We start from the raw sequence: 27,673 nt of genomic DNA on the forward strand, positions 1-27,673 counted from the left end.
CGCGCTGCAAATAAAGAAAACATCTTCATCAGTTTGACAACACATGCGCTGCAAACTCCACAACACTTACAAATAGTGAAACGCGCTGCAAATAAAGAAAACATGTGGAGTTTGCAGCGCGTGTGTTGTCAAACTGATGAAGATGTTTTCTTTATTTGCAGCGCGTTTCACTATTTGTAAGTGTTGTGGAGTTTGCAGCGCATATGTGTTGTCAAACTGATGAAGATGTTTTCTTTATTTGCAGCGCGTTTCACCATTTGTAAGTGTTGTGGAGTTTGCAGCGCATATGTGTTGTCAAACTGATGAAGATGTTTTCTTTATTTGCAGCGCGTTTCACTATTTGTAAGTGTTGTGGAGTTTGCAGCGCATGTGTTGTCAAACTGATGAAGATGTTTTCTTTATTTGCAGCGCGTTTCACCATTTGTAAGTGTTGTGGAGTTTGCAGCGCATGTGTTGTCAAACTGATGAAGATGTTTTCTTTATTTGCAGCGCGTTTCACTATTTGTAAGTGTTGTGGAGTTTGCAGCGCATGTGTTGTCAAACTGATGAAGATGTTTTCTTTATTTGCAGCGCGTTTCACTATTTGTAAGTGTTGTGGAGTTTGCAGCGCATGTGTTGTCAAACTGATGAAGATGTTTTCTTTATTTGCAGCGCGTTTCACCATTTGTAAGTGTTGTGGAGTTTGCAGCGCATATGTGTTGTCAAACTGATGAAGATGTTTTCTTTATTTGCAGCGCGTTTCACTATTTGTAAGTGTTGTGAAGTTTGCAGCGCATGTGTTGTCAAACTGATGAAGATGTTTTCTTTATTTGCAGCGCGTTTCACTATTTGTAAGTGTTGTGGAGTTTGCAGCGCATGTGTTGTCAAACTGATGAAGATGTTTTCTTTATTTGCAGCGCGTTTCACTATTTGTAAGTGTTGTGGAGTTTGCAGCGCATGTGTTGTCAAACTGATGAAGATGTTTTCTTTATTTGCAGCGCGTTTCACTATTTGTAAGTGTTGTGGAGTTTGCAGCGCATGTGTTGTCAAACTGATGAAGATGTTTTCTTTATTTGCAGCGCGTTTCACCATTTGTAAGTGTTGTGGAGTTTGCAGCGCATGTGTTGTCAAACTGATGAAGATGTTTTCTTTATTTGCAGCGCGTTTCACTATTTGTAAGTGTTGTGGAGTTTGCAGCGCATGTGTTGTCAAACTGATGAAGATGTTTTCTTTATTTGCAGCGCGTTTCACTATTTGTAAGTGTTGTGGAGTTTGCAGCGCATATGTGTTGTCAAACTGATGAAGATGTTTTCTTTATTTGCAGCGCGTTTCACCATTTGTAAGTGTTGTGGAGTTTGCAGCGCATGTGTTGTCAAACTGATGAAGATGTTTTCTTTATTTGCAGCGCGTTTCACTATTTGTAAGTGTTGTGGAGTTTGCAGCGCATGTGTTGTCAAACTGATGAAGATGTTTTCTTTATTTGCAGCGCGTTTCACTATTTGTAAGTGTTGTGGAGTTTGCAGCGCATATGTTGTCAAACTGATGAAGATGTTTTCTTTATTTGCAGCGCGTTTCACCATTTGTAAGTGTTGTGGAGTTTGCAGCGCATATGTGTTGTCAAACTGATGAAGATGTTTTCTTTATTTGCAGCGCGTTTCACTATTTGTAAGTGTTGTGGAGTTTGCAGCGCATGTGTTGTCAAACTGATGAAGATGTTTTCTTTATTTGCAGCGCGTTTCACTATTTGTAAGTGTTGTGGAGTTTGCAGCGCATATGTTGTCAAACTGATGAAGATGTTTTCTTTATTTGCAGCGCGTTTCACTATTTGTAAGTGTTGTGGAGTTTGCAGCGCATATGTTGTCAAACTGATGAAGATGTTTTCTTTATTTGCAGCGCGTTTCACTATTTGTAAGTGTTGTGGAGTTTGCAGCGCATGTGTTGTCAAACTGATGAAGATGTTTTCTCATTTGCAGCGCGTTGAGCTCTCTCGGCCACCGTATTTTATATATATATATATATATATATATATATATATATATATATATATATATAATTCCCAGTGCATATAGATAATCTAATTTAGTAAATATTATGTAAAATAAAATAGAAATTTAATTTCAGCAATTATATTTTTACTATCTTTAAATTAAATAGTGTAATATAATATATATATCGGTCATCCTGCCCTCAAGATATCGGTTTTGGCCATCAAAAAAATCAGTATTGCAGTATTTCCACATATATTATTTTGGAATTTTTTTTATTAAGGCTACATGTCATACTTAATATGAAAACTGGTAACCAGCCACAGCGTTGTCCTAGTTTATTAATAGTTTATCCTAGTAAGGAACTGTTAATTTTGAATTAACAGTTTGATAAATTTGTCTTTTTATCCTCTGTTGTGCTATATATAACTGTACTGTAGATATATATCCTGTTGTTGACACAGCAAAGTTTATCTTTGAAGAGTTTTTACAGAACTTGCAAGAATGGGGAAAATTCCTAACATTAATCAACACCTGAACAAAAGTATGATCATCAAAAACATGACTTTATGTTTAAAAAGAAAAAAATGCAAACATAAATAAATCTCTCTCCTCACCTTTCTGATTTCCTTGCTTGTCCAACTGAACCTTTGTCTTGGCAGCATTATGCTGTTTTTTCTTGGAGACTTTGCAGTCAGTTGCCTTGTGAAAAAGAGTCATTTTTAATAAGCCTTTAATTTCCGAAAGAATGTCCATTAATGAACTTGAATATACTGAATGAAAATTGGCATTGTAAGTTTTATATTAATGATATTATGCTATCCAATGAGGCATGGTCAGACATAACTTGACAGATTTTTTTTTTTTTTTTTTTTCAATTGCTAACAAGCGTTTACCAATACTTAAAGTACTTTTTTCTAAACTCTTAACACAGCAACACACCTACAGCACACAATTTTCTGCCCCAAACCATATTTTGTTAAATAAATACAAACTCTACATTTCAAAATGCTAAAAGCCATTATCTACATAACTCTATCAAAACTCAGCAAATCTGATTCAAAATCGAGTTGTTCTGTCAAAATACTAGTTAAAATGTGTAAATTGATATTGTGTGAAAATGACATGAATTGTGTTAATGGATTGCTGTGCTAATTGTGTTTAGAGTTTTGAAAATGTGACTAGACAAAAGGATGTTAGCAACTGAAAAAAAAAAACTATAATATAGTGTTGCAAAAAAATGTAAGGAATATCTTACTTGTGCAGCGGTGCAGTCTTGCACAGGAGGCAAAGTTTCTCCTTGGAGACCTGAGGTTCTTCTAACAGAATTATGGGAATTTGCAACTTCGTCACTCTGTAAATGCAATACTGACTGGAAGAGATAGTTCAGCTTGTGTCATACAGACTTTAACACATGATTAAAAGTTTTAAAAGTGCACAATAAGAAATCCTCTGCTATGACACCAATAGCTTTGTGTGTTCATTAGTTGTGTGATATTGTTCCAGGATAAACATATTTAGGCAAAAAAAAAAAAAAGAAAAAAAAAAAGGTTTAATATTCTTACCTCTTGAGAGTTTGTCATTTCTCTGGAGGAGCGGATAATGTTGGAATCCAGGCACTGTACTGCAGAAATAACAGACAGCCAAAACATAACAATAATTGTCTGCATTGTTGTATTAAAACTGTTCTGACCACAATGAGGCTGTGTACAAGAGCAAGACGTTGAGCTCTAGTGTGGAAGAGCAACCTGTCCTGTGTTTTAATGGACCCACGTCAATTACCCAAATTAAACGTTGAAGGAAAAAAAAGAAGAAAAGAAAGAAAGAGTCTTTCATTAGTGGTTACTTTCTGAGTGTTCCAATGTTTATAGTCTCAGCCCATGTAGGAAGTGTGTAGTGCATTGCAGTGGCAATTAAGGCAAATTATGGCCCATACACATAACAAACATGAAAGCTTGGATGTGCCTTTCATGGCACGTAAATCCACATAGACCCTTTACACATGTAACACCTTTGAAACTTGTTATGATGAAAAATATGACATCCTTTAAATGACAGCCATCAGTTAACCGCATCAGTAGACTCGGATGTAAGTTGCTTCCTGGAACGGAACAGGTGATTACCTACACCTTGAATGCTGGCTTAGAGGGTTGTTGGTGGTTGGGGGGGACTCAAAATCCATGTTTGTCACTGGACTAGGAGGTAGATAATAACAGTGACACTACCAATCTATATGTTTAGTCACTAAATAAAAATGTCTTGTTCAGCTAAAACATTCTTGTCATGTCAACTGCAGATTTATTGTTCAACAAATTATCAGTTAGCAACAAGTTGCTTTCATTTGTCATAACCTAATTCTTACACACAGCTTTACATGACTCTTCTATGTGTCTGTCTGTCTGTCTCTGTCTGTCTGGTGAACAAAAATATTAAAAAATATTTATTAAATGTATTAAATACACTAAATAACCATTATTCATTCTGAATAACAAATATGCATGTCCTCATAACGGTTTAATAAAAAAACACATGAATGCAAATGTGTGTGTGTGTGTGTGTGTGTGTGTGTGTGTGTGTGTGTGTGTGTGTGTGTGTGTGTGTGTGTGTGTGTGTGTGTGTGTGTGTGTGTGTGTGTGTGTGTGTGTGTGTGTGTGTGTGTGTGTGTTTGTGATGAACATAGGGCAGGTGATGGAAGATCACCCACCAGTCTTCAAACCCTCAGGCTGATTTACAAAAGCCAGCAATGCTGCATAGACAGAGCAGCAGCAAGCTCCAAGCCCTTTAGCATAAGCACTTTCTTCAAGCTCATATTCATGTCAGTGTTATTTTAGTTTTATTGATATAGTATTATAGTTTTAGTTACAATTTTGAACTATTTATTTTTATATTTTCTGTTATTTTTATTTTTTTTGTCATATTACTTTTTATATTTCTGTATAGTTTTTATTAATTTTTAGTTTTAGTCTACATAGTTTTAGTTATTTTAGTACTTCAACTTTTAAAGTAAATGAAAATGAGAAATTTTGCTTTGGCAACTAGCTGGTTTCAAGTTATATTAACTCTGATTCATATGAATCATGTTGTGGAAATATTTTGTGTTACCAGCCAGCAGTCCCCATGGGGGAAATGGATTAATAAACATACTAAATGATGTGATTTTGAAAATGTAAAAATGCAGAAAGTTTTCTGTCATGGGTAGGTTTAGGGGTAGGGGATAGAAAATGCAGTTTGTATAAAAACCATTAAGTCTATGGAGAGTCCCTACAAGGACACACTCAAAAAATAACTATTTGAACGAACATAGAAAAATCATGGAAAGGATTTCCACATGATTAAGTTGCTTTATTTCAGCATTATATGCAATTCTGTTATTCCAATTTAATGTACTTACATTGGGTCAACTTAATTTATTAAGGTGGGAATGTCTGTGTGTGTTCACCCAGAACACCGTATCAACTAAATACTCTAGCAACACCCCAGCAATTGCAGCAAGAGCCTAGCAACCACACAGAATCTCCTAGAAACCACCTAGCAACACTTTAGCAATCACCCAGAACATCTATATTCTGTCCTAACTGACCAAATTTTCTATTTATGTTTTTTAAACAAGACTTTAAGTTGGCTTTATGACAAGCCAGCATAAATTTGTCTTTAAAACTTTTTAATCTAGTTGAAATGAAACCATTCAACATTTTCTCACAACTATAAACACAATCTCAAAACTATGCACCAACTTGTACAAACCTCAAACTTCCAGGTCAAAATAAAATGTTTTAGTCAAAAACTTATTCTTGTCTGACAAAATCAAACTTTGGCCTCAGATGACACACAAAACTTAACAAATACACAGACTACTGCACTGCCCAGTAAACACTAGTAAGATTAATTCATGTAACACTGTAACAAAAATACCGCTTACTGGGATTCAGGAATTATTTTGCAGCTCACTGTCTACTACACTATACAAAAATAAACTTACAGATACAGTAAAATACAGAAATTATTTTTTTTCTTTCTTTTTTTCATTTTAATATTGTAAATTGATCTGGCAGTAGATATGTATAAACTTGGTATGCACCACAATACAGTATACTGTCAATTACAGTAAAACTAAATTCAGCATCCTCTGCACATTTGGCCAAATTTTATTACAGGTACTATAGCAGTGTATTGGTCTTCTGACACAAGACAGTCATTTCTCAGTTCTGCAAAATACAGTATAACAAATTGCTACAGAGAAAGTTGACAACCACAAGTTTGAGGGTGTACAATGTGCTACAGTAAGTGTGTGTGTGTGTGTGTGTGTGTGTGTGTGTGTGTGTGTGTGTGTGTGTGTGCGTGCGTTTTGTGACATATCAGGACACAAATTTGTATAATGACATATGACATAGGTATTACTTGTCATAGGGTGTCATAGGGTGACATAGGGTGACTTATGAGGACATAACCCCATGACCCCATTTTTCAAAAGGCTTATAAATCATACAGAATGAGTTTTAAAATGTGCACAGTTTTCTGTTATGGTTAGGCTTAGGGGTAGGGGTAGTGTAGGGGGATAGAAAATAAGGTTTGTACAGTATAAAAATCATTACGCCTATGGAATGTCCCCACAATTCACAAAAACAAACCTGTGTGTGTGTGTGTGTGTGATCTTGTTTAACCTACATTGTGAAGACCAAATGTCCCCACAAAGAAAGTAAAACCTGAAATTTTTGGTGCTGTGTGGACATTTGGTCTGGCCCCATCTGAAAAACAGCTTATACAACATACTAAATTATGTTTTTTTTAAATGTAAAAATGAAGAACGATTTCTGTAGGTAGGTGGGTAGGTTTATGGGTAGAACTAGAGGATAGAATATACAGTTTGTACAATATAAAAATCATTATGTCTATTGAAAGTCTAAAAACAAGTTTATTGTTGTGTGTGTGTGTGTGTGTGTGTGTGTTAGGTTGGGGGGGGGGGGGGGGGGGGGGGAGGAGGATGTTGTATGTGTGTGTCTTGAGATATCTGAATTACCAGAGATGGCACAGGGCAAGGGTGTAATCTGTTGAGTCATTTAACATTTTCCATAGATGTTCAGTGACTGAATAGATTAACATTACACAGGAAATTAAACTGACACAGGTTATGATGCATCTGTAACAGAAAATGCATTGTCATTACATAAACAGACTTTTGATATTATAAGACTTTTGTGTGACAAATAATGAACAATCACCATTGGTTATATATTCCAACAATTGTAAAGCTGACTGTGTAGTTTCACAAGCAGCTGCTGATTGTGTGCGTTGAGGCTGGATGAGAGATCAGAGATAAAGGCTCATTGTGATGAAAAGAAGCCTGCAGGTTATTCACCTACCCAATAAAGAGCAGCAGATGCACACAATTACTCTCGTTATGACGCAGTGTTTGTTTGTGTGTGCGTGTACATGTACATGTCTGTATATTTTCCTCAACAAATCAAATGCAGGCGGCAGTGGACACAGCCAGCTTCCTTCCTTTACCAACACTCACAATTCAACAACTGACCCCTGCATTACATACACCTGCACTGAATACAGAGAATGCATCCAAAGGTAAGACTAACTGGTAACACTTTACAATAAGGTTTATTAGTTAAACATTTATTAATTTATTAACTAATATGAACTAACCATGAGCAATAAATTTGTTACTGTATTTACTAATCTTCGTTAACGTTAGTTAATGAAAATACAGTTGTTCATTGTTTGTTCATGTTAGTTCACAGTGCATTAACTAATGTTGACAAGAATGTAATATTAGAAAATGTTGAAATTAACATTAACAAAGATTAATAAATGCTGTGTAAGTGCAGTTCTTTATTAGTTCATGTTAACTAATGTTGTTAACTAATGTTAACTAATAAACCTTATTGTAAAGTGTTACCGACTAGCTTTAAAAGTAATGATTAATTAAGTATTTTATTTGGGCAGTGATTAGGGAATGATTATGGATTACATGTTATTTTCTTGTCTTTCTTTTCAGCCTGTTATCCAAAAAAAAAAAAAAAAAAAGAGAAAAAGATTGGTATAAATACTTATAGGTTATGGGTTAAATTAAAAACACACAGAAACCCATTTCTTTAAGCAGTGTTGAAAGTTTGGGGAATATTATTAATATTAATGTGGAAAGGTTGAGTGATAGATGTATAACACAATAAGGAGCTAACTAATGTTGTAAACATGTCGCAAGCACAGGTGTTGACTTGTGGATCTGCTTTTTGTTGTATATGCTTATACCTTGTAAACAGGAACAGAGTGTAAATGCTACTAACAGAGTCTTATGTTCACCAAGGATGTATGCATTTATTTCGCCAAAACTACAGAAAAACAGTAATATTGTGAAATAGTATTGCAATTTAAAATAACTTTTTTATTTGATGTATATAATAATGTAATTTATTCTTGTCATGGCAAAGCTGAATTTTGCCACACATTACTCCAGTTTTCACTGTCAAATAATCTTCATAGATCATTCTAAGATGCTAATTTGCTGTTTAAGAAACATTTATTATTATTATAAATAGTGTAAACAGTTGCACTGCTTAACATTTTTGCGGTAACTGTGATAAATAGTTTTTTTCAGGATTCTTTGATGAATAGAAAGTTCAAAAGAACAGCATTCATTTGAAATATAATTTTTTTTGTAATATTATAAATGTCTTTACAGTCTCTTTTGATCAATTTATTGCATCCTTGCTGAAAAGTATTACATTACTTAAATTAAAATTAAATTTACACACTTGTTTTTTTTTTTTTAAATCTTACTGACCCCTGAATTTTTAAGAGTACAGTAATTAATACAATGTTAGAATTAGCATTTGTCACAGCATGTAACAGAGGTATATAATACAGTTATGTACACAAGACAAGAAAATCGTAACAAACCAAAAACACAAAGTACTGCTCATTTTTCCAAGGGCAAAATTGATAAGACATTGACAAAGATAAAAGGAACATTTTGAAACACTGAGGCTGTTCCTCGTGTGCCCTACAGCAGTTGTAATCCTTTTGTTGAAACTCAATCACACAGTACGTAATTTCTGCCCTGCCGAAAGAGCCCATCAAGAACAAACCTGTCCTCAAGACATCCCAGAGACCTGAGCACTGTTACAATGATTCTATTTTGAATCCCTGTTGGGTGTTAGTTGGATGCAAATTATATCAGTAGTCCTTAGGCTACCTCTGAACATCCAAGTACCACCTAGTATCAACAATCTTCCCTCAGATTGTTCAGTTAAGGATTGTGAGCAAACATGCCATTTGTCATTTTGTAATATAATATTCAGATAAATCATGGTTCTGCAACACGTTCGTCATCCCTTGACCTTTCCTTTTTAAATGTGAGGAACCCTTTAAACATGCCTTAAAATAAGAAGTAATGTAATCTCATAATGTGTGTCTGTTTAGAAGTATTTAGAACAGACTGGTATTGTTGTTGATTGGCTAATGCAGCTTGAGAAACACTGGTTTAGAGTTGTCCAACTTTACAGAATCTTCTGGAAGAGCTAGTGTAGATACGGGGTGAGAGTTTATCACTTATATTTGGGTAATTTTTTTGACCAGTTTTCGTGAAAAAAGGACAATTAATATCACATCTTGGTAAAAAAAAAAAAAAAGCAGTATACAGTAATTGCTCCATATAATAAATGTTTCATTTGTGTGTCCAGTTTGACTCATATCTGTAAAAACAGTTATAAGTTTTCAGCATGTTCTGCAGATTTATTTTTTTAACCTACTAATGAAATTTGTACATTTTCTAATATTCAGGCTCTCAATCTCTATGATATGATATAATGGAACTAAAGGCTTCCACATTCAAAGCATTCAGCATTCGAATTTGAAAAGCAGAATTGTTAGTTCCACAAAAATATTAAGCAGCACAACTCTTTTCATTGATAATAATATAAGAAATCAGCATTTCAGAATAATTTAAATAGATTAAAATAGATTAAAAAAGAAAACAGTTCTATTAAATTGGAATAATATTTTACAATATTAAAGTTTTTACTGTATTTTTGATCAAATAAAATGCAGCCTGGATGAGCATTTTTTTAATGGTATATCTATAATAAATACACTTTGGGGAAATTAAAAACATTTTCATTGATGGGGATCTTTAGCTGAAACATAGCCTACAAATGTTGTCTCTCAGTTAATATGAGGTCATCACCAGTATGAAAATTAACAAACGTTAAACACACGCTGTGCTAATTTGACACATAATTGTGTGTCCAGTGACAGAGGTCGATTATGGTTATGCTGAACCCTATGGACTGGATCAGCGAGAGAAGGGGCTCTCCTCGCCTGGTGCTTGTAGTTGTGTGTGTGGCCCTGCTACTGGATAACATGCTGCTAACAGTTGTTGGTAAGTAAACAACCATGCTAAACAAATGATAGATGTTGGAACATGGATGAAGGGATTTGCTGCCATTTAGATACATTAAATATACACTGTAAAAAGAATTGTTGGTTTAACTTAAAAAAGTAAGTTACCTGGTTGCCTTAAAATTTTGAGTTTATTGAAATTAAAAATTTGAGTTAACACAATGAAGGCGATTGGTTTAATCAACAGAAACTCATAATATTTTGTTATCTGAACTGCATTAATTATTGAAGTTGATTTGACAAAAGAATAAATGTTGTGATAAATCATGAAAATAATGTTTTACAGTGTATGTATATATATTTTATGTACTTGTTTGTTGATCTTTCTGATTACAAGAAGGTGTCCATACTTTCGACCATGTACATCATTGGTTTCCCTTTGTGTCTATATGCAAAAAAAAATCAAAACATTTGAGGAAATGTAAAGCAGGATGAGTGTATGTTAGACAAGCGACTCTGCTCTCAACAAGCCCATGACATTTATCTTCTTGCGTCTGTTTGACCTCTGCCGCATACAGACCGCAGAAGGCAGAGAGGAAAGGCTATTCGCAAACACACACTCTTTCTCTTCCCATCCTCCTGTCACCTTTCATTCTCCCCAGTTCCCATCATCCCAACCTTCCTGTATGCCACAGAGCACCAGACGCAAGAGCGCCAGTCTGCCACCCCCTCTGAGGCTCAGCCCACCTATACCTCCATCCTCTCTCTGTACGACAACACCACCTACACCATAACAGTCACCGCTGCCAATCTCACCATCTCCTCCAGTGCACTAAGCACTAATGGAAGTCCAGGGGTCAACAGAAGTTCTGCTGACCGACATGGGTGTAAAGAGGACAGTGAGTTTTTGGAAGAGGAGAATGTGAGGGTTGGGCTGCTGTTTGCTTCCAAAGCCCTGGTGCAACTCATGGTCAACCCGTTTGTAGGCCCACTGACTAACAGGTACATACACAACATGCTTAAATCAGATCATCTAAAATGACTGTTATTTATCTGAAGCTAGTGCATAATAAAAATAGGGTAACAATAAAGTGATTTAATTAAACTGACATCTGACAATTGCCTTTTTAATAGGATTGGATATCACATACCAATGTTTGCTGGGTTTGCCATCATGTTTGTTTCCACAATAAGTAAGTCATATGACGTAAGTAATAAATTATGGCAGGTGGTGCAGTGGTTCTCAGGGCTAGGATCATGAACATAATTGGTACTGTATTCAGTGCCTGATTATATTATATTATATTATATTATATTATATTATATTATATTATATTATATTATATTATATTATATTATATTATATTATATTATATAAGTCCTGCTAATTCCCTTTATTGTAAACAAATCATTCATGCATATGTAAAAAATTTTTGAGCTCATGTCTTTTAATCAAAATGTCTATCTTCCTGTGAAATGACAGACTTCTCACTCCTGTCACTTAGTCCACTTAAACCATGCCCCTATATTACAATCAACTGCCTCCATCCAATCAAAAACCAAGAACCAAGTCCCTGCCTTTAACTTTAAGGTCTTTTAAGTCATATTACCACAATATATTACATAAATTATATTTATATAGATCATACATGCATATATACATTAACATACATTGGGCCCTATCTTGCACCCAGCGCAATTGACTTTGTACACCGACGCATGTGTCATTCCTATTTTGCACCCGCGCAAAGCGCGCTTTTCCTTCCACAGAAGCACGTCGCTAAACTAGTGAATGAACTTGCGCTCCCTGGGCGGTTCAGCGCAAAAAAGGAGGCGTGTTCCGGCGCAAACAATCCCTGGTGCTATTTTGCTGTTCCATTAAACAATTGCGCCACTGACCAGAAAAAACCTAGTCTAAAGTCAGTGGCGCGTTGCGCGTTGTTCATTATGCTATTTTTAAGGGCGCATGCTTGACCATAATGTATAGCGTGCACAACGCGCATACACTTTGCTCATGTAATCTACACAGATGCAACAGTTATTTTTGCAAATCATATGTTACACTAAAAAAATATTAACACATGAGATGACGGAAATCATTGTGGTGTGCCACGAAGATGTGAAAAAACCTGTTTAACCGACGCTATTTTGGGTGGGTTTCTCCCATCCCCATACAACACAACTTCTCTGTCTTTCACTGCTCTTACAAGAACATCAGTCTCCTCGGCTGTGAACCGCTCCTGGCGTGCGCCTGGTAAATACGCCATAATAATAGCAATCCATAATGGAACTTGCGCTCTTGCTTTTAAAGGGAATGTTGGATGACGCTCTGATTGGTTTATTTCACGTTACGCCCAAACCACACCTATGAATAATGAAGCTACTTCAGACCAACCCATTTTAGATTTGCGCCGGGCGCAAGAGCCATTTATCCCGCCGGGAAAATAGCAACAGCGCCGAGACCCGCCCACAAAGTTACTTGCGCTTCGCGCTTTGACACTTGCGTTTCAGATCGTTAAAATAGGGCCCATAATGTATTTTGTCATCTGATAGCCCTATATACTCGACGTGACAGTTGAGTGCCTGAAGTGTCCAACATTAATTAAATATGCATCATCCGGGCATTTGAATTGCATTTCTTCTTTGTTTAAATCTTGTTGGAAGTGTACTATCTTAGAATATAGCTTAGTCTATATAACCTACGCTAGGGGTTCCCAAACTTTTTTTAAACTTTTTAAAATATTTATTTGAAGATTTTAAATAATTTAAATATCACTGAGATTTTACGTGAATATTTCTACAATATAACACAGTAGCAGGTTCACTCTTCACAAGTACCAACTAACACAAGTTTAAATACAAAAATTTATGTCTTAAATTCTTTAGTTTTAAATGTTCAAACCCTAGGGCATTAAATAGAAAAATCCTGAAGCTTTTATTTTGACAGATTACTTGTGAAATGCTTAAATGTCTCTCCACAGAAATGTTGGCAATTATATGAATTTAAATAAAGTGAAGCTAGCACACATTATGTTTCCAAATGCGTGTTAAACTCACAGCTGTTGCGGAGATGGAGTTTAGTCATGCCACGTTGAATTTTGAGAAAACAGTTTGTTTTACTCCCCATATTGTGAGGATCCCACTGCCTTTCTGTGATCCTAAAGGATCTTAAATCAGTTTTCCATTTATTTCTACTCAACATAGTTAAATATCTTACTCAAACATCTGCCCAATGAAAGTAGACAAACCTACATTTTTAACAAGGTCCAAAATCATAGCAAATATTTTCTATTATGCGACTGAGTAAACCCACTGCCTATAGGTGCATTCACGCCATGTCAGAATTACTGAGATTCTGACTTGTAAAAAGTGTTCACATACATAAATGCAGATTCTTTTTGCCATTGATAGTGTTGCCATATAGAAACGCTTAATTCTGAGAAATGCTTAATTCTTAATTCTAATTCTGATGTGAAAAGCTCATAATTCTGTAAAACTCAATAAGTTGAGAATACTCAAAACACTTGAGGAAACTTATTACCTCAAAACATTTAAGTAAACAAACAATTTTTTAAGTTAGTTCATTTGTTACGCCCAACTAGCCCCTGGAAGTACAACCACTTCCAGACCTCCACCAACGTGAGACTCTTTAAATACAATTTAATACACTTGCATGTATATAATCAAACAACATAAAGTAAAAGTAAAGTTTTGCAACCCATTCTCAACCTAACCACATACTCTTCACCAGAATAACTAACATAACAGAACCACTTGTAAATCCCAACATAACATTAAACACTAACTTATGTCTCCCTATTTTAATCTTGTGCAAAAACACAAAATAACACTTATTTTCAACATTTATACAGTCTGCCACAAAGCATGCTGGGAATTAGAAATCTGCTGCATCTCAACTCAGTCATATTAAGTTCAGCTTACTACAATGACATTTTGAGTTCACACAACTTTTTTCTATTAAGTACAATGAACTTGAATTATTATTTGAGTGAAAAAAACTCATTCCATTTAATTAATTTCACTGTTCAGTTTTACAGTGCATAATTATCACATGATGTGAACGCAGCATATGACCCAATAAAGTAATCACATGGCTGAGTATTTTTAAAGTTTTTTATTTTGTTTAGTATAATAATTAGGCCAAAAAGAGGAGTGACACTTTTATTTATTTATTTATTTGAATCTTTAAGAGTATATGACACTGCTTATTAGCTGGCTTGTGGCTTAGCAGATCTTGTACCCACCCAGCCACTGCAAAATTGTTCATGAGCTTCTAAGGATTTGTCAAGTCAAGTCACCTTTATTTTTATAGTGCTTTATACAATGCAGATTGTTTCAAAGCATCAGTATGCTGCTGCACCGGTAAATGATCACAGTGGTGCTTTTCACTCCAAAACATGCAGTGCAACTGGTTATATACCAGTGGCAATAGGTGACTTCTTTAACCGGGTATGCTGAGTGTAATATTGCTGAGTTAATATATTATAAGTATTATATTACATATAGTATTATTTAATAAATATAATATACTTATAGGCCTTGTGTTATTTATTATGCCTATGTATTAAATATAGTGCAATATAATAATATTGATATAAATAAAAATAATATAAATATATATTCATATAAATAATATAAATATAAGTAGCCCATTATAAATCAAATCTAAGTAAAAATATAATTAATTATAATAAATATAGTAAATAAAATACAAGTATTAATCAAATTGATTACTTTAACAAATACATACTATCGATTAACAACCTTGGATAGTTACAGTAGGTCTACTTACAGTAGGTCTGTCTTTAACAGTTTTATAAATTTTTGTAAAAAAAAAAATTAAATAAAATTCCATATGGAGAAAATGAAATACTATAAAAAATAGTTTATGACTAGACACAACTTAATCCAGTTCAAATCTCTGCATAGAGTATACATGTGCAAAACTAAACTGCATAAGATTTTCCCTGAAGTGTCACCGATATGCAATAAATGCAAGGTTGCGGAGGGTACGTTGTTGCATTCACTTTGGACATGTTATAACCTTCATAGGTACTGGACTGATATTTTTGCGCTGCTCTCCAAAGTGTATAAAAAAAGATTGCTCCAGACCCTATGATTGCTGTTTGCGCTGTAATTTCTGTACCTTCTTTTAGTAAATATGAAAGACAGTGTATTTCTTTATTTATGGTTCTTGCAAAGAGATTGATTCTTCAGAGGTGGAAATTGGATATTGTTCCAACACTCGATGTGTTGCTGAGTGAGCTAGTGAGTATTATTCATATTGAGAAGTTACGATTTATTAACAATGATAAGATTTTGGAAAATATGGAAGCCGGTATTAGATCACTTAGGAATGTGATAACTTTGTACTGGTTTTCCTACTGCATTATACCTTTGTAACTTCTAAATTTATTTACCTAATCATTATTATCTTGTTATTGTAGCATTTATTTATTTATTTTTATTTTTTCCTCCCCATACCCTTCGGATTTTACCACTGTGATCTGTTTGGAACCTCTTTATCTTGTGTATCAGGGATATGTATCTGTAACTAGAGTACATTTATATATCTGGTATACCGTACTATTGTTTCCCATTTGGACCTTTGTGTCATGATCACTAGTGAGAGTGCCCTAATCAGCCACTAGAGGGCACTCCATCCCGGACTCTTGTTTTCACCCCTTGGACTACATTACCCATAACACACTTCCCTGACTCATTACCTCTTCATTGCACCCAACTGTCTTGTGTTATGTTCATTAGTGTCTATCTATTTATACTTGGGTTGTCTTTGCTTTTGTTATCGTGGTTTCATTTCATGTCACCGGCTTCTGTTTTGTCTCTGGCTTTTGTTTCTGTTTCATTGTTTATTATGGACTATAATCTGGATTTTGACCCTTGCCTGTCTGACCACGAGCTTGGATTACTCCATTAAAGATTGCACTTGGATCTCACCTTTTGTCTCTGTGCCAATCCTTGACAGAAACCACGATCAACATCAGATCCAGCAGTATGGAGTTTCAAGTTCTTCCTCTGACTACTGTGAAGGAGCGGATAGCTCTACTTCAGGCGTTGACGGCTTTACAACAACAGGGAAGGGAGGTAGGAGGCTTTGGCCAGGTATTTTGGACTATGGCGGTGGGGCTGAGTTATAATGATGTTGCTCTGAAGGAGATTTTTAATAAATGCCTGGATGACCCTCTGCCTCAGTGGGAGTTGGAGGGGCTTCAGATCCTGGACTTTTGGGGCTTCATCAAATATCTCGGTCATAGAAGCCAGTGGGCTACACCTGGTCAACCTGAACCCTACCGTAGAGACTTTCCCGCTATAAGTCAAGATCCTGGTCTCCAAGATCCCACTAGGAGGCACAGGGTAAGGAGAAGGAGAAAAGCCAGTGAGTCCGTTCCAGCCAGTGAGTCCACTCCAGCCAGTGAGTCCGCTCTAATCAGTGAGTCCGCTCCAGCCAGTGAGTCCACTCCAGAGCCTGCTCCAGCCAGTGAGTCTGCTCCAGCCAGTGAGTCCACCCCAGTCAGTGAGTCCACTCCAGAGCCCGCTCCAGCCAGGGAGCCCGTTCCAGCCAGGGAGCCCGCTCCAGCCTGTGAGTCCGCTTCCGTGCCTACAGATGAGGTAGGCACAGAGCCACCACCTCACCCTCATAGGAGGAAGAAGAGGAGGAGAAGGGCTTCCTCCGTCCCTCAAGGCCCAGAGACCACCCTAGAAGTTGTTCTTTGGTCTCCCAAGCACTTTGCCCTGCCGGCGCCATCTAAGCGCCTTGCCCTGCCGGCGCCACCTGAGCAACTTGCCCTGCCGCCGCCGTCCAGGCCGCCAGCCCTGCTGCTGCCGCCCAGGTCGTCTGCCCTGCCGCCGCCGCCCAGGCCGTCTGCCCTGACGCCGCCATTCAAGCCTTCTGCCCTGCCGTCGCCACCCAGGCTTTCTGCCCTGCCGCCACTGCCCAGGCCGTCTGAACTGTTGAAACCCGCCTGGTCTGTTCCTCCAGCACCGCTCTGGCACTCAGCCAGGAATCCAGACCTGCTGGAACCTGCCTGGTCAGTTCCTCCAGTACCACCCTGGCAATCAGCCAGGACTCCAGACCTGCTGGAACCCGCCTGGTCAGTTCCTCCAGCGCCACCCTGGCAATCAGCCAGGACTCCAGACCTGCCGGCGCCCACCTGGTCAGTTACTCCAACGCTGCCCTGGCTGAATGCCAGGACTCCAGACCTGCTGGAACCCACCTGGTCAGTTCCTTCAGTACCGCCCTGGCAATCAGCCAGGACTCCAGACCTGCTGGAACCCGCCCTGGCAATCAGCCAGGACTCCAGACCATGCTGGAACCTGCCTGGTCAGTTCCTCCAGCACCGCCCTGGCACTCAGCCAGGACTCCAGACCTGCTGGAACCCGCCTGGTCAGTTTCTCCAGCACTGCCCTGGCAATCAGCCAGGACTCCAGACCTGCTGAAACCCGCCTGGTCTGTTCCTCCGGCTCTCCCCTGGCCCTCAGTCGGGGACTCTGGACCTGGCCCGCCATCCCTCCCCCTGATCCTCCTCCTGTCCACCTCCCTCCTGAGTCTTTGTGTTCTTGTTTTTTTTTTTGTCTGGTGGAGCATCTGGTAGCCGCTCCTTTGAGGGGGGGTAATGTCATGATCACTAGTGAGAGTGCCCTAATCAGCCACTCCATCCCGGACTCTTGTTTTCACCCCTTGGACTACATTAACCATAACACACTTCCCTGACTCATTACCTCTTCATTGCACCCAACTGTCTTGTGTTATGTTCATTAGTGTCTGTCTATTTATACTTGGGTTGTCTTTGCTTTTGTTATCGTGGTTTCATTTCATGTCACCGGCTTCTGTTTTGTCTCTGGCTTTTGTTTCTGTTTCATTGTTTATTATGGACTATAATCTGGATTTTGACCCTTGCCTGTCTGACTACGAGCTTGGATTACTCCATTAAAGATTGCACTTGGATCTCACCTTTTGTCTTTGTGCCAATCCTTGACACTTTGTTCTGAAAAACAACTGTCATTTAAAAACTATTACTAAATAAAGTTTAAAAAAAAAAAAATTGTTTAATGTAATATATAATGACTTTTTTTGTTTTAAAAGTTTATTCATTCATTCACTTTTTTTATTTTAATAAAATTATATAGCTAATATTATTAGCTATAATAATAGTAAAAAAAAATAGTTTATGACTTTTTTTTTTTCATGAAATCACAGACTTTAAAAAATTAAACATTAAACATTTCTTAAAATTAAACATTGTCATTTGAATATGAATATTATTGTGAACTATGTGGAGCAACAATATAAAAAATGACTGCTCATAAAGATGTTTGAAGTAGGCTACACTACTGTGAGCCACTGAGTGAAATTTTCTATATGTTGTTTGTTGACGTGGTTTATATGGTTTCACTTTATATGGCTTGTGCAAACTACAAATGAAACGAGGTAGACTCTGACTTTGCATGCTTTTTCCGCAGTGTTTGCCTTCTCAGGGACATATGCACTGCTGTTTTTCGCCCGCTCATTGCAGGGAATTGGATCATCTTTTTCTTCTGTGGCAGGTATAATGATTTATGTTTCATATAATGAACCAAATATTGGATGTGTAAGTTTGCAAAGACTACAGATTTATGTTTTTCAAGGATGTCTCTTATATTCTCACAAAGGCTGCATTTATTTGATCAAAACTACAGTAAAACAGTAATATTGTAAAATATCATTACAATTTAAAATAACTATTTTCTATTTCAATATATTTTAAATGTAATGTATTCCTGTGATGGCAAAGCTGAATTTTCAGCAGTCATTACTCCAGTCTTCAGTGTCACATGATCCTTCAGAAATCATTCTAATATGCTGATTTGATCCTCAAGAAACATTTCTTCTTCTTCTTCTTCTTATTATTATTATTATTATTTTTATTATTATTATTTTTATTTTATTTTGAAAATAGTTGTGCTGCTTAATATTTTGTGGAAACCATGATACATTTTTTCAGTATTGTTTGATGAATAAAAAGTTCAAAAGATAAGCATTTTTTTGAAATAGAAATATTTTGTAATATACTGTCACTTTTGATCATTTTAATGCATCCTTGCAAATAATAGTATTAACTTCTTTAAAAAACAATCTTACTGTCCCCAAATTTTTAACATTAGTGTACAGTGGATATTAAAGGTCCACACACCCCTTTTAAAAAGCTGGTTATTGTGATGTAAAAAAATGAAACCAAGATCAATCATATCAGAACTTTTGCACCTTTAATGTAAAAATTACAACCTATGCAATGCCACTGAAAACCAAAACAACAAATTTCAGAGAAAAGTAAAAATAAAAACACTTGTAATAACTAACTGCATAAGTGTGCACAGTCCTGGACTAATTCTTAGTTGAAGCACCCTTTGATTTTATTAGAGCATTATATAGGAGTCTTGGCACGGCTTGACTTCGGAATATTTTCATTCTTCTGAAAGGTTTTTTTTATTTTCAGCTTTCTAGTAGATGGCAGAAGGTTGTTTGCCAAAATCAACTGGCTATTCATGATTCCCTCCACCTTCACTAAAATCCCAGTTCCAGCTGAAGAAAAGCAGCCGCAATTGATGCTGTCACCACCATGCAAAAACAACACAGCACGGTGTTCTTTTGCTGATGTGTTGTGTTGTTTTGCTCCAAACATTTTAACAATTTTGGCCAAAAAGTTCAATCTTGGTGTCATCAGGCCAGGCCATAACACATTTTCCACATGGTTTAGCCAGCCTTTCTTGTTTTTGTTTTTTAATCAGAAAAGGTTTACATATTGCTGCCCTGCCTATAGTCTATGGAGAATACGGGAGATAGTTGTTACACGTAGCAACCAGTACTCAGCCTCACTGACTATTGAGTATTGAGTACTGAGTATTCTCTCTGTCTTTCCATCAATTTCAAGTTCTTGATAATGCCATACTTTCTACACTTGTTCACTGTTTAATGGTGTCTCTCATCTCTCTCTCTCTCTTTCCTTTGGCTTGCTCCCTTTCTTGTCAGGGGTCGTCACAGCAGAATAATCCACACAGCATGTTTTTGCGCCAAATGCCCTTCCTGCCACAACCCCAGTGCTGACACACACACACACACACACACACACACACACACACACACACACACACACACACACACACACACACACACACACAGGTTTGTTTTGCTATCTTAGTGAGGATATTCCATAGGCGTAATGGTTTTTATACTGTACAAACTGTACAATCTATCCCCTTACACTACCCCTACTCCTAAACCTACCCATTACAGAAAACTACTCATGAAATGTCCTCATATTTCATGTTTATGTCGTAATACCAGTGTAATACCCATGTCATTATACAAATTTGTGTCCTCATAATTCAAACACAGACACACACACACACACACACACACACACACACACACACACACACACACACACACACACACACACACTAGGCACCTTCTTGCTGTGAAGTGACAGTGCTACCCACTGAGCCACCATGCCACCCCTGTTTCATAGTGTATCTAATGCCTTGGAAACGTCTTTGTAGCACTCACCTGAGTGATACATTAGATCCCATTGATGCTTTGTAAGCTCTTTGTGGCCCATGGCCCTTGTAGTAACATGCAACCAAGAAGATGTCAAAAATTCTTACAAGAACAGCTGAGATTTATTTGGACTTTATCAGAGTCACTTCAGGTGAAGACAGATGTGTACTATTTCACATAAGCTTGATGATTATTTAATTCTGACCATAGCCACAGGATGTGCACACCTGTGCAGTTAGGCTTTTTTCTCTGAAATGTGTCACTTTGGTTTTCAGTGGCATAGTATTGGTTGTAATTTTTGCATTAAAGCTGCAAAAAAAGTGATTTATCTTTGTTTAAACCCAGCTGTTTTAAAAGTGGTGTGTAGACTTATTTAAAAATGACTGTGTACTTCTGTAGGTCTTGGAATGTTAGCAAGTGTTTACACCGATGACAATGAGAGAGGAATTGCAATGGGAATTGCACTGGGTGGACTTGCCATGGGAGTGCTCAGTAAGTGCAGTACTGTATTTTTTCTTTATAGTGTTATATTGTATTTAATGTAAAGCACAATAAAGTAACATCATGTAACGCACCAAACTGCAACACCTGAAAATGACGAGCAATTATAATGCACCTAAATGAAGTTAACAGAATTTGTGCCACAAATGACAATTTTTGACAATGCAAAATGTACTCATTTCAGTCGGAGCGCCATTTGGCAGCGTAATGTATGAGTTTGTTGGTAAAAGTTCTCCCTTCCTCGTCCTTGCCTTCCTGGCTGTGTTTGATGGAGGTATGATATTAGTAAAACTAATAATGAATATGCCCCTGAATATGTCATAAATTAAGATGATTTATCTAATTGTTTTCGAACAATTCTGAAAACACCAGCTCTCCAGCTCTGCATTCTTCAGCCCTCAAAAATATCCCCAGGGGTGAGTAGCATTCATTTATTAAAATGAGAGTTATGAAAGTTGATAGATGAGAAAAGTTTGCCTTAGTGTTACTATGATAAATTGGAGTGATTTTTATGTGTCTTCTGTTCAGAGTGTGGAAGGAACACCATTACTTACCCTGCTGAAGGATCCCTACATACTCATTAGTGCAGGTGTGTGTGTAAATAAAATCAAATCCTCAAATACTGCCCACAGTCAAACCAGTTTAAAAAGTTGTTGTGGAGGTGTAGTAGCTGTTTCTGTAATTACATGTATGCCTCCATAAAATCATGGCTGTATGTTTTGATGTGAGCAGCTAAAATGATTTGTAAATGAAGCGGATGAAGAGCTATGTTGAGTGAATGATGAGTGAGATTATGGTTCCTGTATATAATTACAGGTTCCTTGTGCTTTGCAAACATGGGGGTGGCTATTTTAGAGCCCACTCTTCCCATCTGGATGATGCAAACAATGTGCTCGCCGAAATGGCAGCTTGGTAAGAAACTTATTAATTCCTGTTTGTTTCCTCTCTCACAAATTTAATGTTAAAGTAGAAACTTGAAATCACTTGAAACAAATTCAGAACCATTTTATCATTAGAGTTTTAACAAAGAAGCCACCCAACACGGTTTCTGATGGTTCTGATGACCCTGTTAAATATTCTGTCTGTGTTATTTTTCTTATATTTTCTGTGGTTCTGTTGACTGAATTAATCGACTGATATTGTAGGTATGGCTTTCCTACCAGCCAGTGTTTTTTACCTCATTGGAACCAATCTGTTTGGTATACTGGCCAATAAAATGGGAAGGTAATACTATATTTTTTGCATGTCCCAGTGGTATGTACAAGAAAATTAGTTAATTGATGGCAAGATCTTCATCATTTAGAAATGTGTCTCTGATTTAGGTGGTTGTGCTCCATGATTGGCATGCTTATAGTTGGCATCAGTCTGCTCTGTGTAAGTATCACAAATCATGTTGCATTACACTTAAGAACAGCATGGCCCATGCATGCTTGAACTGTATATAAAACAACTACACCACTCTTCCAAAGTCAGTGCAGTTTTTTTAAGGAAAATTAATACTTTTATTCAGCAAGTATTCATTAAATTGTGTCAGTAAAACCAGATTTTTATTTTAAATTAACGAGTTAGTTTGCCAATATAATCTTTAGGGTATTAGGTTAGCTAATTTGGCTTGCTGTCCACTGAGGAGGGGGTCGATGAAGCATCTTCAACTCGAGCTCTGATACACCCCCCCAGTGAATAAATATAGGATGTGATTACATAGGGCAAGGTACCTGAAATGAAGGTGGAGTTTGGGGAGGTGGAGGGATGCTGAAACAGCTGAGACTGAAGAGAGGTAAGCAGCTGCTTATATACTCTGGCTGTTGATTGGAAGATTAGATGGGCTCGTTCCTCCCTAAATTACGTTTAGGAACTTCACTAAATGCTGTTCTTTTGAATGTTCTATTCATCAAAGAATCCTGACAAAAATGTATCTTGTTTTCCACAAACAAAAATATTATGAAATATTATTAAAAAAAAAAACTATTATAAGAAATGCACCAAATTAACATCATAGAATGATTTCTGAAGGATCATGTGGCACTGAAGACTGGAGTAATGGCTGAAAATTCAGCTTTGCCATCACAGGAATAAATTACATTTTAAATAAAATATGTTCAAATAGAAAATTATTGTAATTGTAATAATATTTCACAATATTACTGTTTTATTGTATTTTTGATCAAATAAATTGAGCCTTGGTGCGGATAAGAGACTTCTTTCAGTAACATTAAAAAAATCTTACCTTAACTATTAAACAGTACTGTATATATAAAAGGACTGTGGTAATTGTAATTGTCATGCTGTAGTGAGCACAAAACGGACGAGTATCCAAAACAAAACACACTTTATTAACAAACAGACTAGGAACACGCAGGAGTAATAATAATTGTAGATAAACAACCAAATCAACATAGACGAAAGAATAGTGAACAGACAGAACTATGGGATTAAATACACAGGGAGAGTAATCAAGGTAAAACAGAACAGGTGCAGGAACTAATTAACAACCAGGGAAACTAACAATGACTGGGAATTTAGAACATAGCACTGACTGAAAATTAAACCAAAACACAACATGTGTATACATTACAGTAGAATAATGTGAATTTGTTGTAGGTTCCCTTTGCCAAAAACATCTATGGTCTTATTGGTCCCAATGGAGGGTTGGGATTTGCTATTGGTGAATATAATTTAATAATTTCTCATTCAGTATTAAAGAGAGAGTTTACCCAAAAATGAAAATTCTGTCATCATTTACTTGTGACTTTCTTCTGTGGGGCACAAAAGTAGGTTCAGTTTTTTTTAAAAATGTCCAATTTTGTTTTGGACCCCACTGACTTTTATTGTATGAGCAAAATTTTTTTTTTAAAATATCATCTTTTGTGTTCCACAGAACAAAGAAAGCAGGAACAATGACAGAATAAAAATTTTTGTGTGAACTATAGCTTTAAGATACATAACTTGAAACTTATCATTGCATGACATATGGAAATAAACATTAATTATGTGTGCTTTTAGGAATGGTTGATTCTTCTATGATGGCAATAATGGGTTACTTAGTGGATATCCGACATGTCTCCGTGTATGGAAGCGTGTATGCTATTGCTGATGTGGCACTCTGCATGGGATTTGCTGTTGGTAATTACACCTCAATGCAAATATATTTTTACTGACAAACATGTTTTGTACCATTTATTCCTAATGAAGGGAGACGTTTACACACTATTTTCAACTAAAAACTGAAAACGTTTTATTCATTTTGGCGGTTCCTTTACACAACAACAGCTTTTGAGGGGCCTGAAAATGCAAATGGAAAAATGAAAATGCTTGAAAAAGGGTTTCAAAGTGCAAGTTATTGATAACAATACCATTATCATCGCCATTAAAACTACAAAAATGTGAATTTGTGAAAAGGTCACCATGCACATGCTAATTACATTCAGTCTATATAAGCATTGTGTTTCTTTACAGAGTGACATCGCCAACTACCGGAATGGAATGCATAATAGTGTTTTTAGTCATTTTCATGGATCTGTGTGATCTGAGTTCATTTGACAACGTTGTAGTCTGTACGTGAAAAACAAAAAAACTTTTGTATTTTTAGTAAATCTTTATTTGTAAACGTATCACATGTGGGAAAAACGTCCCATTTAGATCTATTTTCTGCTCAAAACTTCTGTTGACCACATGTAGTGTTTGCTCAACTTAAGAACTCTGGGAGCCAAACTGACTCTTCCTTCTTGGTGCGTTCATGCTGCAGGTCCATCTACCGGAGGGGCAATAGTAAGAGCTATCGGCTTCCCTAATCTCATGGTGATCATCGGCATTGTCAACATCCTGTATGCGCCCCTTTGCTTCTTCCTCAAAAATCCTGCTGTTCGGGAAGAGAAGATGGTGAGACTCACACATGTAACTATTCCTGCATGTCTTTATCAATATGCTTACAAATGTTTCATAATGAAGACTGACGCTTGTTTCTCAAGGCTATTATAAATCAGGAGTGTCCAATGCATGTGAAGAGCTACAATACACAGCGCGGGTACAGAGAATTCCCGCTAAGTGATGACAGTGAGGAGGACATTGAAGAGTGATGTACTCATAGAGGAACTTGCCAATGAATCAAGTTTTACAGGTTTAAAATAACAATATTGCAACTTTCCTCATCCTTCACTATATGATTACATTTTTGTGTACAACTAGTGCAACATAAATATTGTTTTCTTACCTGTACGCTTGTGTAATTGTTGTTTATCATGTCTTTTGTCAGTTGGATTGAATGAAATAAATGGGCCTACTTTGTCAACTTGATTTGATTGTTTTCATTGTGATCCCTTTAGTATGGTGAGCTTTGTCCAAAATGTAAGCAGTTCTCCGCATTTCAATTATGTCTGTATTATTATTTCTTCCCTGAAATTACAACACCATAATAAAAAAAATGCAACTGGTGTTTAAAAATCCATTTATGCAGCTGTCATGTTCTACACAGAGCAGGGAAAATTACCAACCTCTGATGATGACTGGCTGAAGCAAAGGAATCATGTGGACCTCATCAAAAGTTGTTACATACAGCTACACCAGCCATGATTTCATGAATAAGGTCATCCTGGATAAGGATTTCTTGAATGAGGACATCCTGATCAAACTGGCCAAATCCAACAAAAATACAAGTTCAAGATGCACTGAATCTGGATTAATTTTTTATTTTAATCATAAAAATCACATTTAATGTTTGCACGGTCTAATAAAAGAAAATAAACCAGTTGCTACTGTATTTTTGTAAAATGTGATTTTTACCTACTAGCCTGTTACTCAGCTCATTATATTTAGCAGACTGAATATGTCATGTAGAGTAAATTATTGTATCACTAGAACCTTGGCAAACTGAGTGCCAGTCACAGAGCTTACTGCACTGTAAATTCAAATAGTATTCCTTACTATAAAAACACTAGTATGTTTACTTGATTTTAACCAAAATGTTGACTTTACTACAAATTTGTAATTGTTGCTGAAATTTTAGTCAAGTCAAGTCAAGTCAAGTCACCTTTATTTATATAGCGCTTTTTACAATGCAGATTGTGTCAAAGCAGCTTTACATTGATAACTGGTACATAATTTGGCTGCACAGCAGCTCTTAAATAATAGTGTCAATGCAGGCAGATCAGAAGCACTGTTGAATAAATGTCAAGAATACTATTGAATATCAAATGTCAAGTGTCCCCAACTAAGCAAGCCAAAGGTGACAGCGGCAAGGAACCCAAACTCCATCAGGTGACATCAGGTGGCAAACAAGTGGCAAATAGGTGTTAAAATGGAGAAAAAAAAAAACCTTTGGAGAAACCAGGCTTAGTCGGGGGGCCAGTTCTCCTCTGGCGAACAGTGCTTTGTTACAATCAGGTTGCTATCATAAGTCTGATAGGATCGCAACAATCAAAGTATTTATTTCAGTTCCATCCAGTTGAGGATCGTATTCATCACACCGGTATGGACGGTCTGTTGAGGAACTGTGCTACTGGCTGTTGTGTCAATGAGGCCTTCTCAATGGATGATCCAGTTGACTCGATCTCTGCTGATACTTCAGGGCTGTGTTGTGGTCGTGTCCAGTTGAGGATCGTATTCATCACGCCGGTATGGGCGGTCTGTTGAGGAACTGTGGCACTGGCTGTCGTGTTGATGATGTCTTCACAATGTCTAGTTGACTCGATCTCTGCTGATACTTCAGGGCTGCGTTGTGGTCGTGTCATGGCACCGGTCCTTGGTCTCAGCTGGATATGGCCCAGATCCGGTTGACTACGGTAAACCTCGGGATAAACAGAAAGACTAATATTAGCGTAGATGCCATTCTTTTTCTGATGTAACGAGCAGGGACGTGCACAGGGGGGTTGCTCAGGTTGCCCGGGCAACTGCCCATATGCCTTTCTCGACTCACGTTGCCCTTCTGAGGTGGAAAAAAATAAATAAAAAAATCGTACAATGGATGCAGAATTTCACGTAGGCCTAGATAAAAAAATTAATAAATAAATAAAAAATCGCAAAGCCTCATTCACTTCCATATTCGGGCACCCGTCCGAAAGTGAAAGTCAGTAGGGGAAGGGCAAACTCTGTTTACGTCGCAGCAGTGCTGCACGCGACCGGCACCTGAGCTGAGCCTGCATGAGCGGCACTAGAAGGAGATTGTCGCGGTTGTCGGGTGAGACGACTTAACGTTGTCGGAAAGGTGAGTAAGGTTATAATTGTTAACGAAAACTAGGTGGGAAAAAACATCGTCGTTAACTGAAATAAAAATAAAAATAAAATCGAG

The 27,673-nt window shown here is 36.9% G+C and overlaps 1 protein-coding gene across 2 annotated transcripts; it reads left to right on the forward strand.

Moving 5' to 3' along the window:
- The first annotated feature begins 10,238 nt into the window (after positions 1-10,238).
- Positions 10,239-25,487, forward strand: LOC137026602 (chromaffin granule amine transporter). Of its 2 annotated transcripts, XM_067394001.1 has the most exons (15): positions 10,239-10,353; positions 10,976-11,315; positions 11,448-11,506; positions 18,816-18,899; positions 21,289-21,381; positions 21,575-21,664; positions 21,763-21,806; positions 21,919-21,979; positions 22,207-22,302; positions 22,536-22,614; positions 22,713-22,764; positions 23,992-24,055; positions 24,394-24,513; positions 25,136-25,269; positions 25,359-25,487. In XM_067394001.1, exons 1-15 carry the CDS (start codon positions 10,239-10,241, stop codon positions 25,464-25,466), a joined length of 1,539 nt encoding a protein of 512 aa, XP_067250102.1. In that variant the 3' UTR covers positions 25,467-25,487. The 2 variants fall into 2 exon arrangements, with proteins under 2 accessions (XP_067250102.1, XP_067250103.1); XM_067394002.1 differs by lacking the exon at positions 22,207-22,302 and having other exon boundaries at positions 10,240-10,353.
- Positions 25,488-27,673: the final 2,186 nt, after the last annotated feature.

This window comes from Chanodichthys erythropterus, chromosome 9 (genome assembly GCF_024489055.1).
Source record: "Chanodichthys erythropterus isolate Z2021 chromosome 9, ASM2448905v1, whole genome shotgun sequence".
In the NCBI taxonomy this organism is placed as follows: Eukaryota; Metazoa; Chordata; class Actinopteri; order Cypriniformes; family Xenocyprididae; genus Chanodichthys; species Chanodichthys erythropterus.

Excerpts from the sequence above, each read along its gene's own strand:
- LOC137026602 (XM_067394001.1), top strand. The coding sequence starts at position 10,239 with ATGGTTATGCTGAACCCTATGGACTGGATCAGCGAGAGAAGGGGCTCT. Across the intron at positions 11,507-18,815 it reads CATGTTTGTTTCCACAATAA|TGTTTGCCTTCTCAGGGACA; the intron begins GTAAGTCATATG and ends CTTTTTCCGCAG. Across the intron at positions 24,056-24,393 it reads AGGGTTGGGATTTGCTATTG|GAATGGTTGATTCTTCTATG; the intron begins GTGAATATAATT and ends GTGTGCTTTTAG.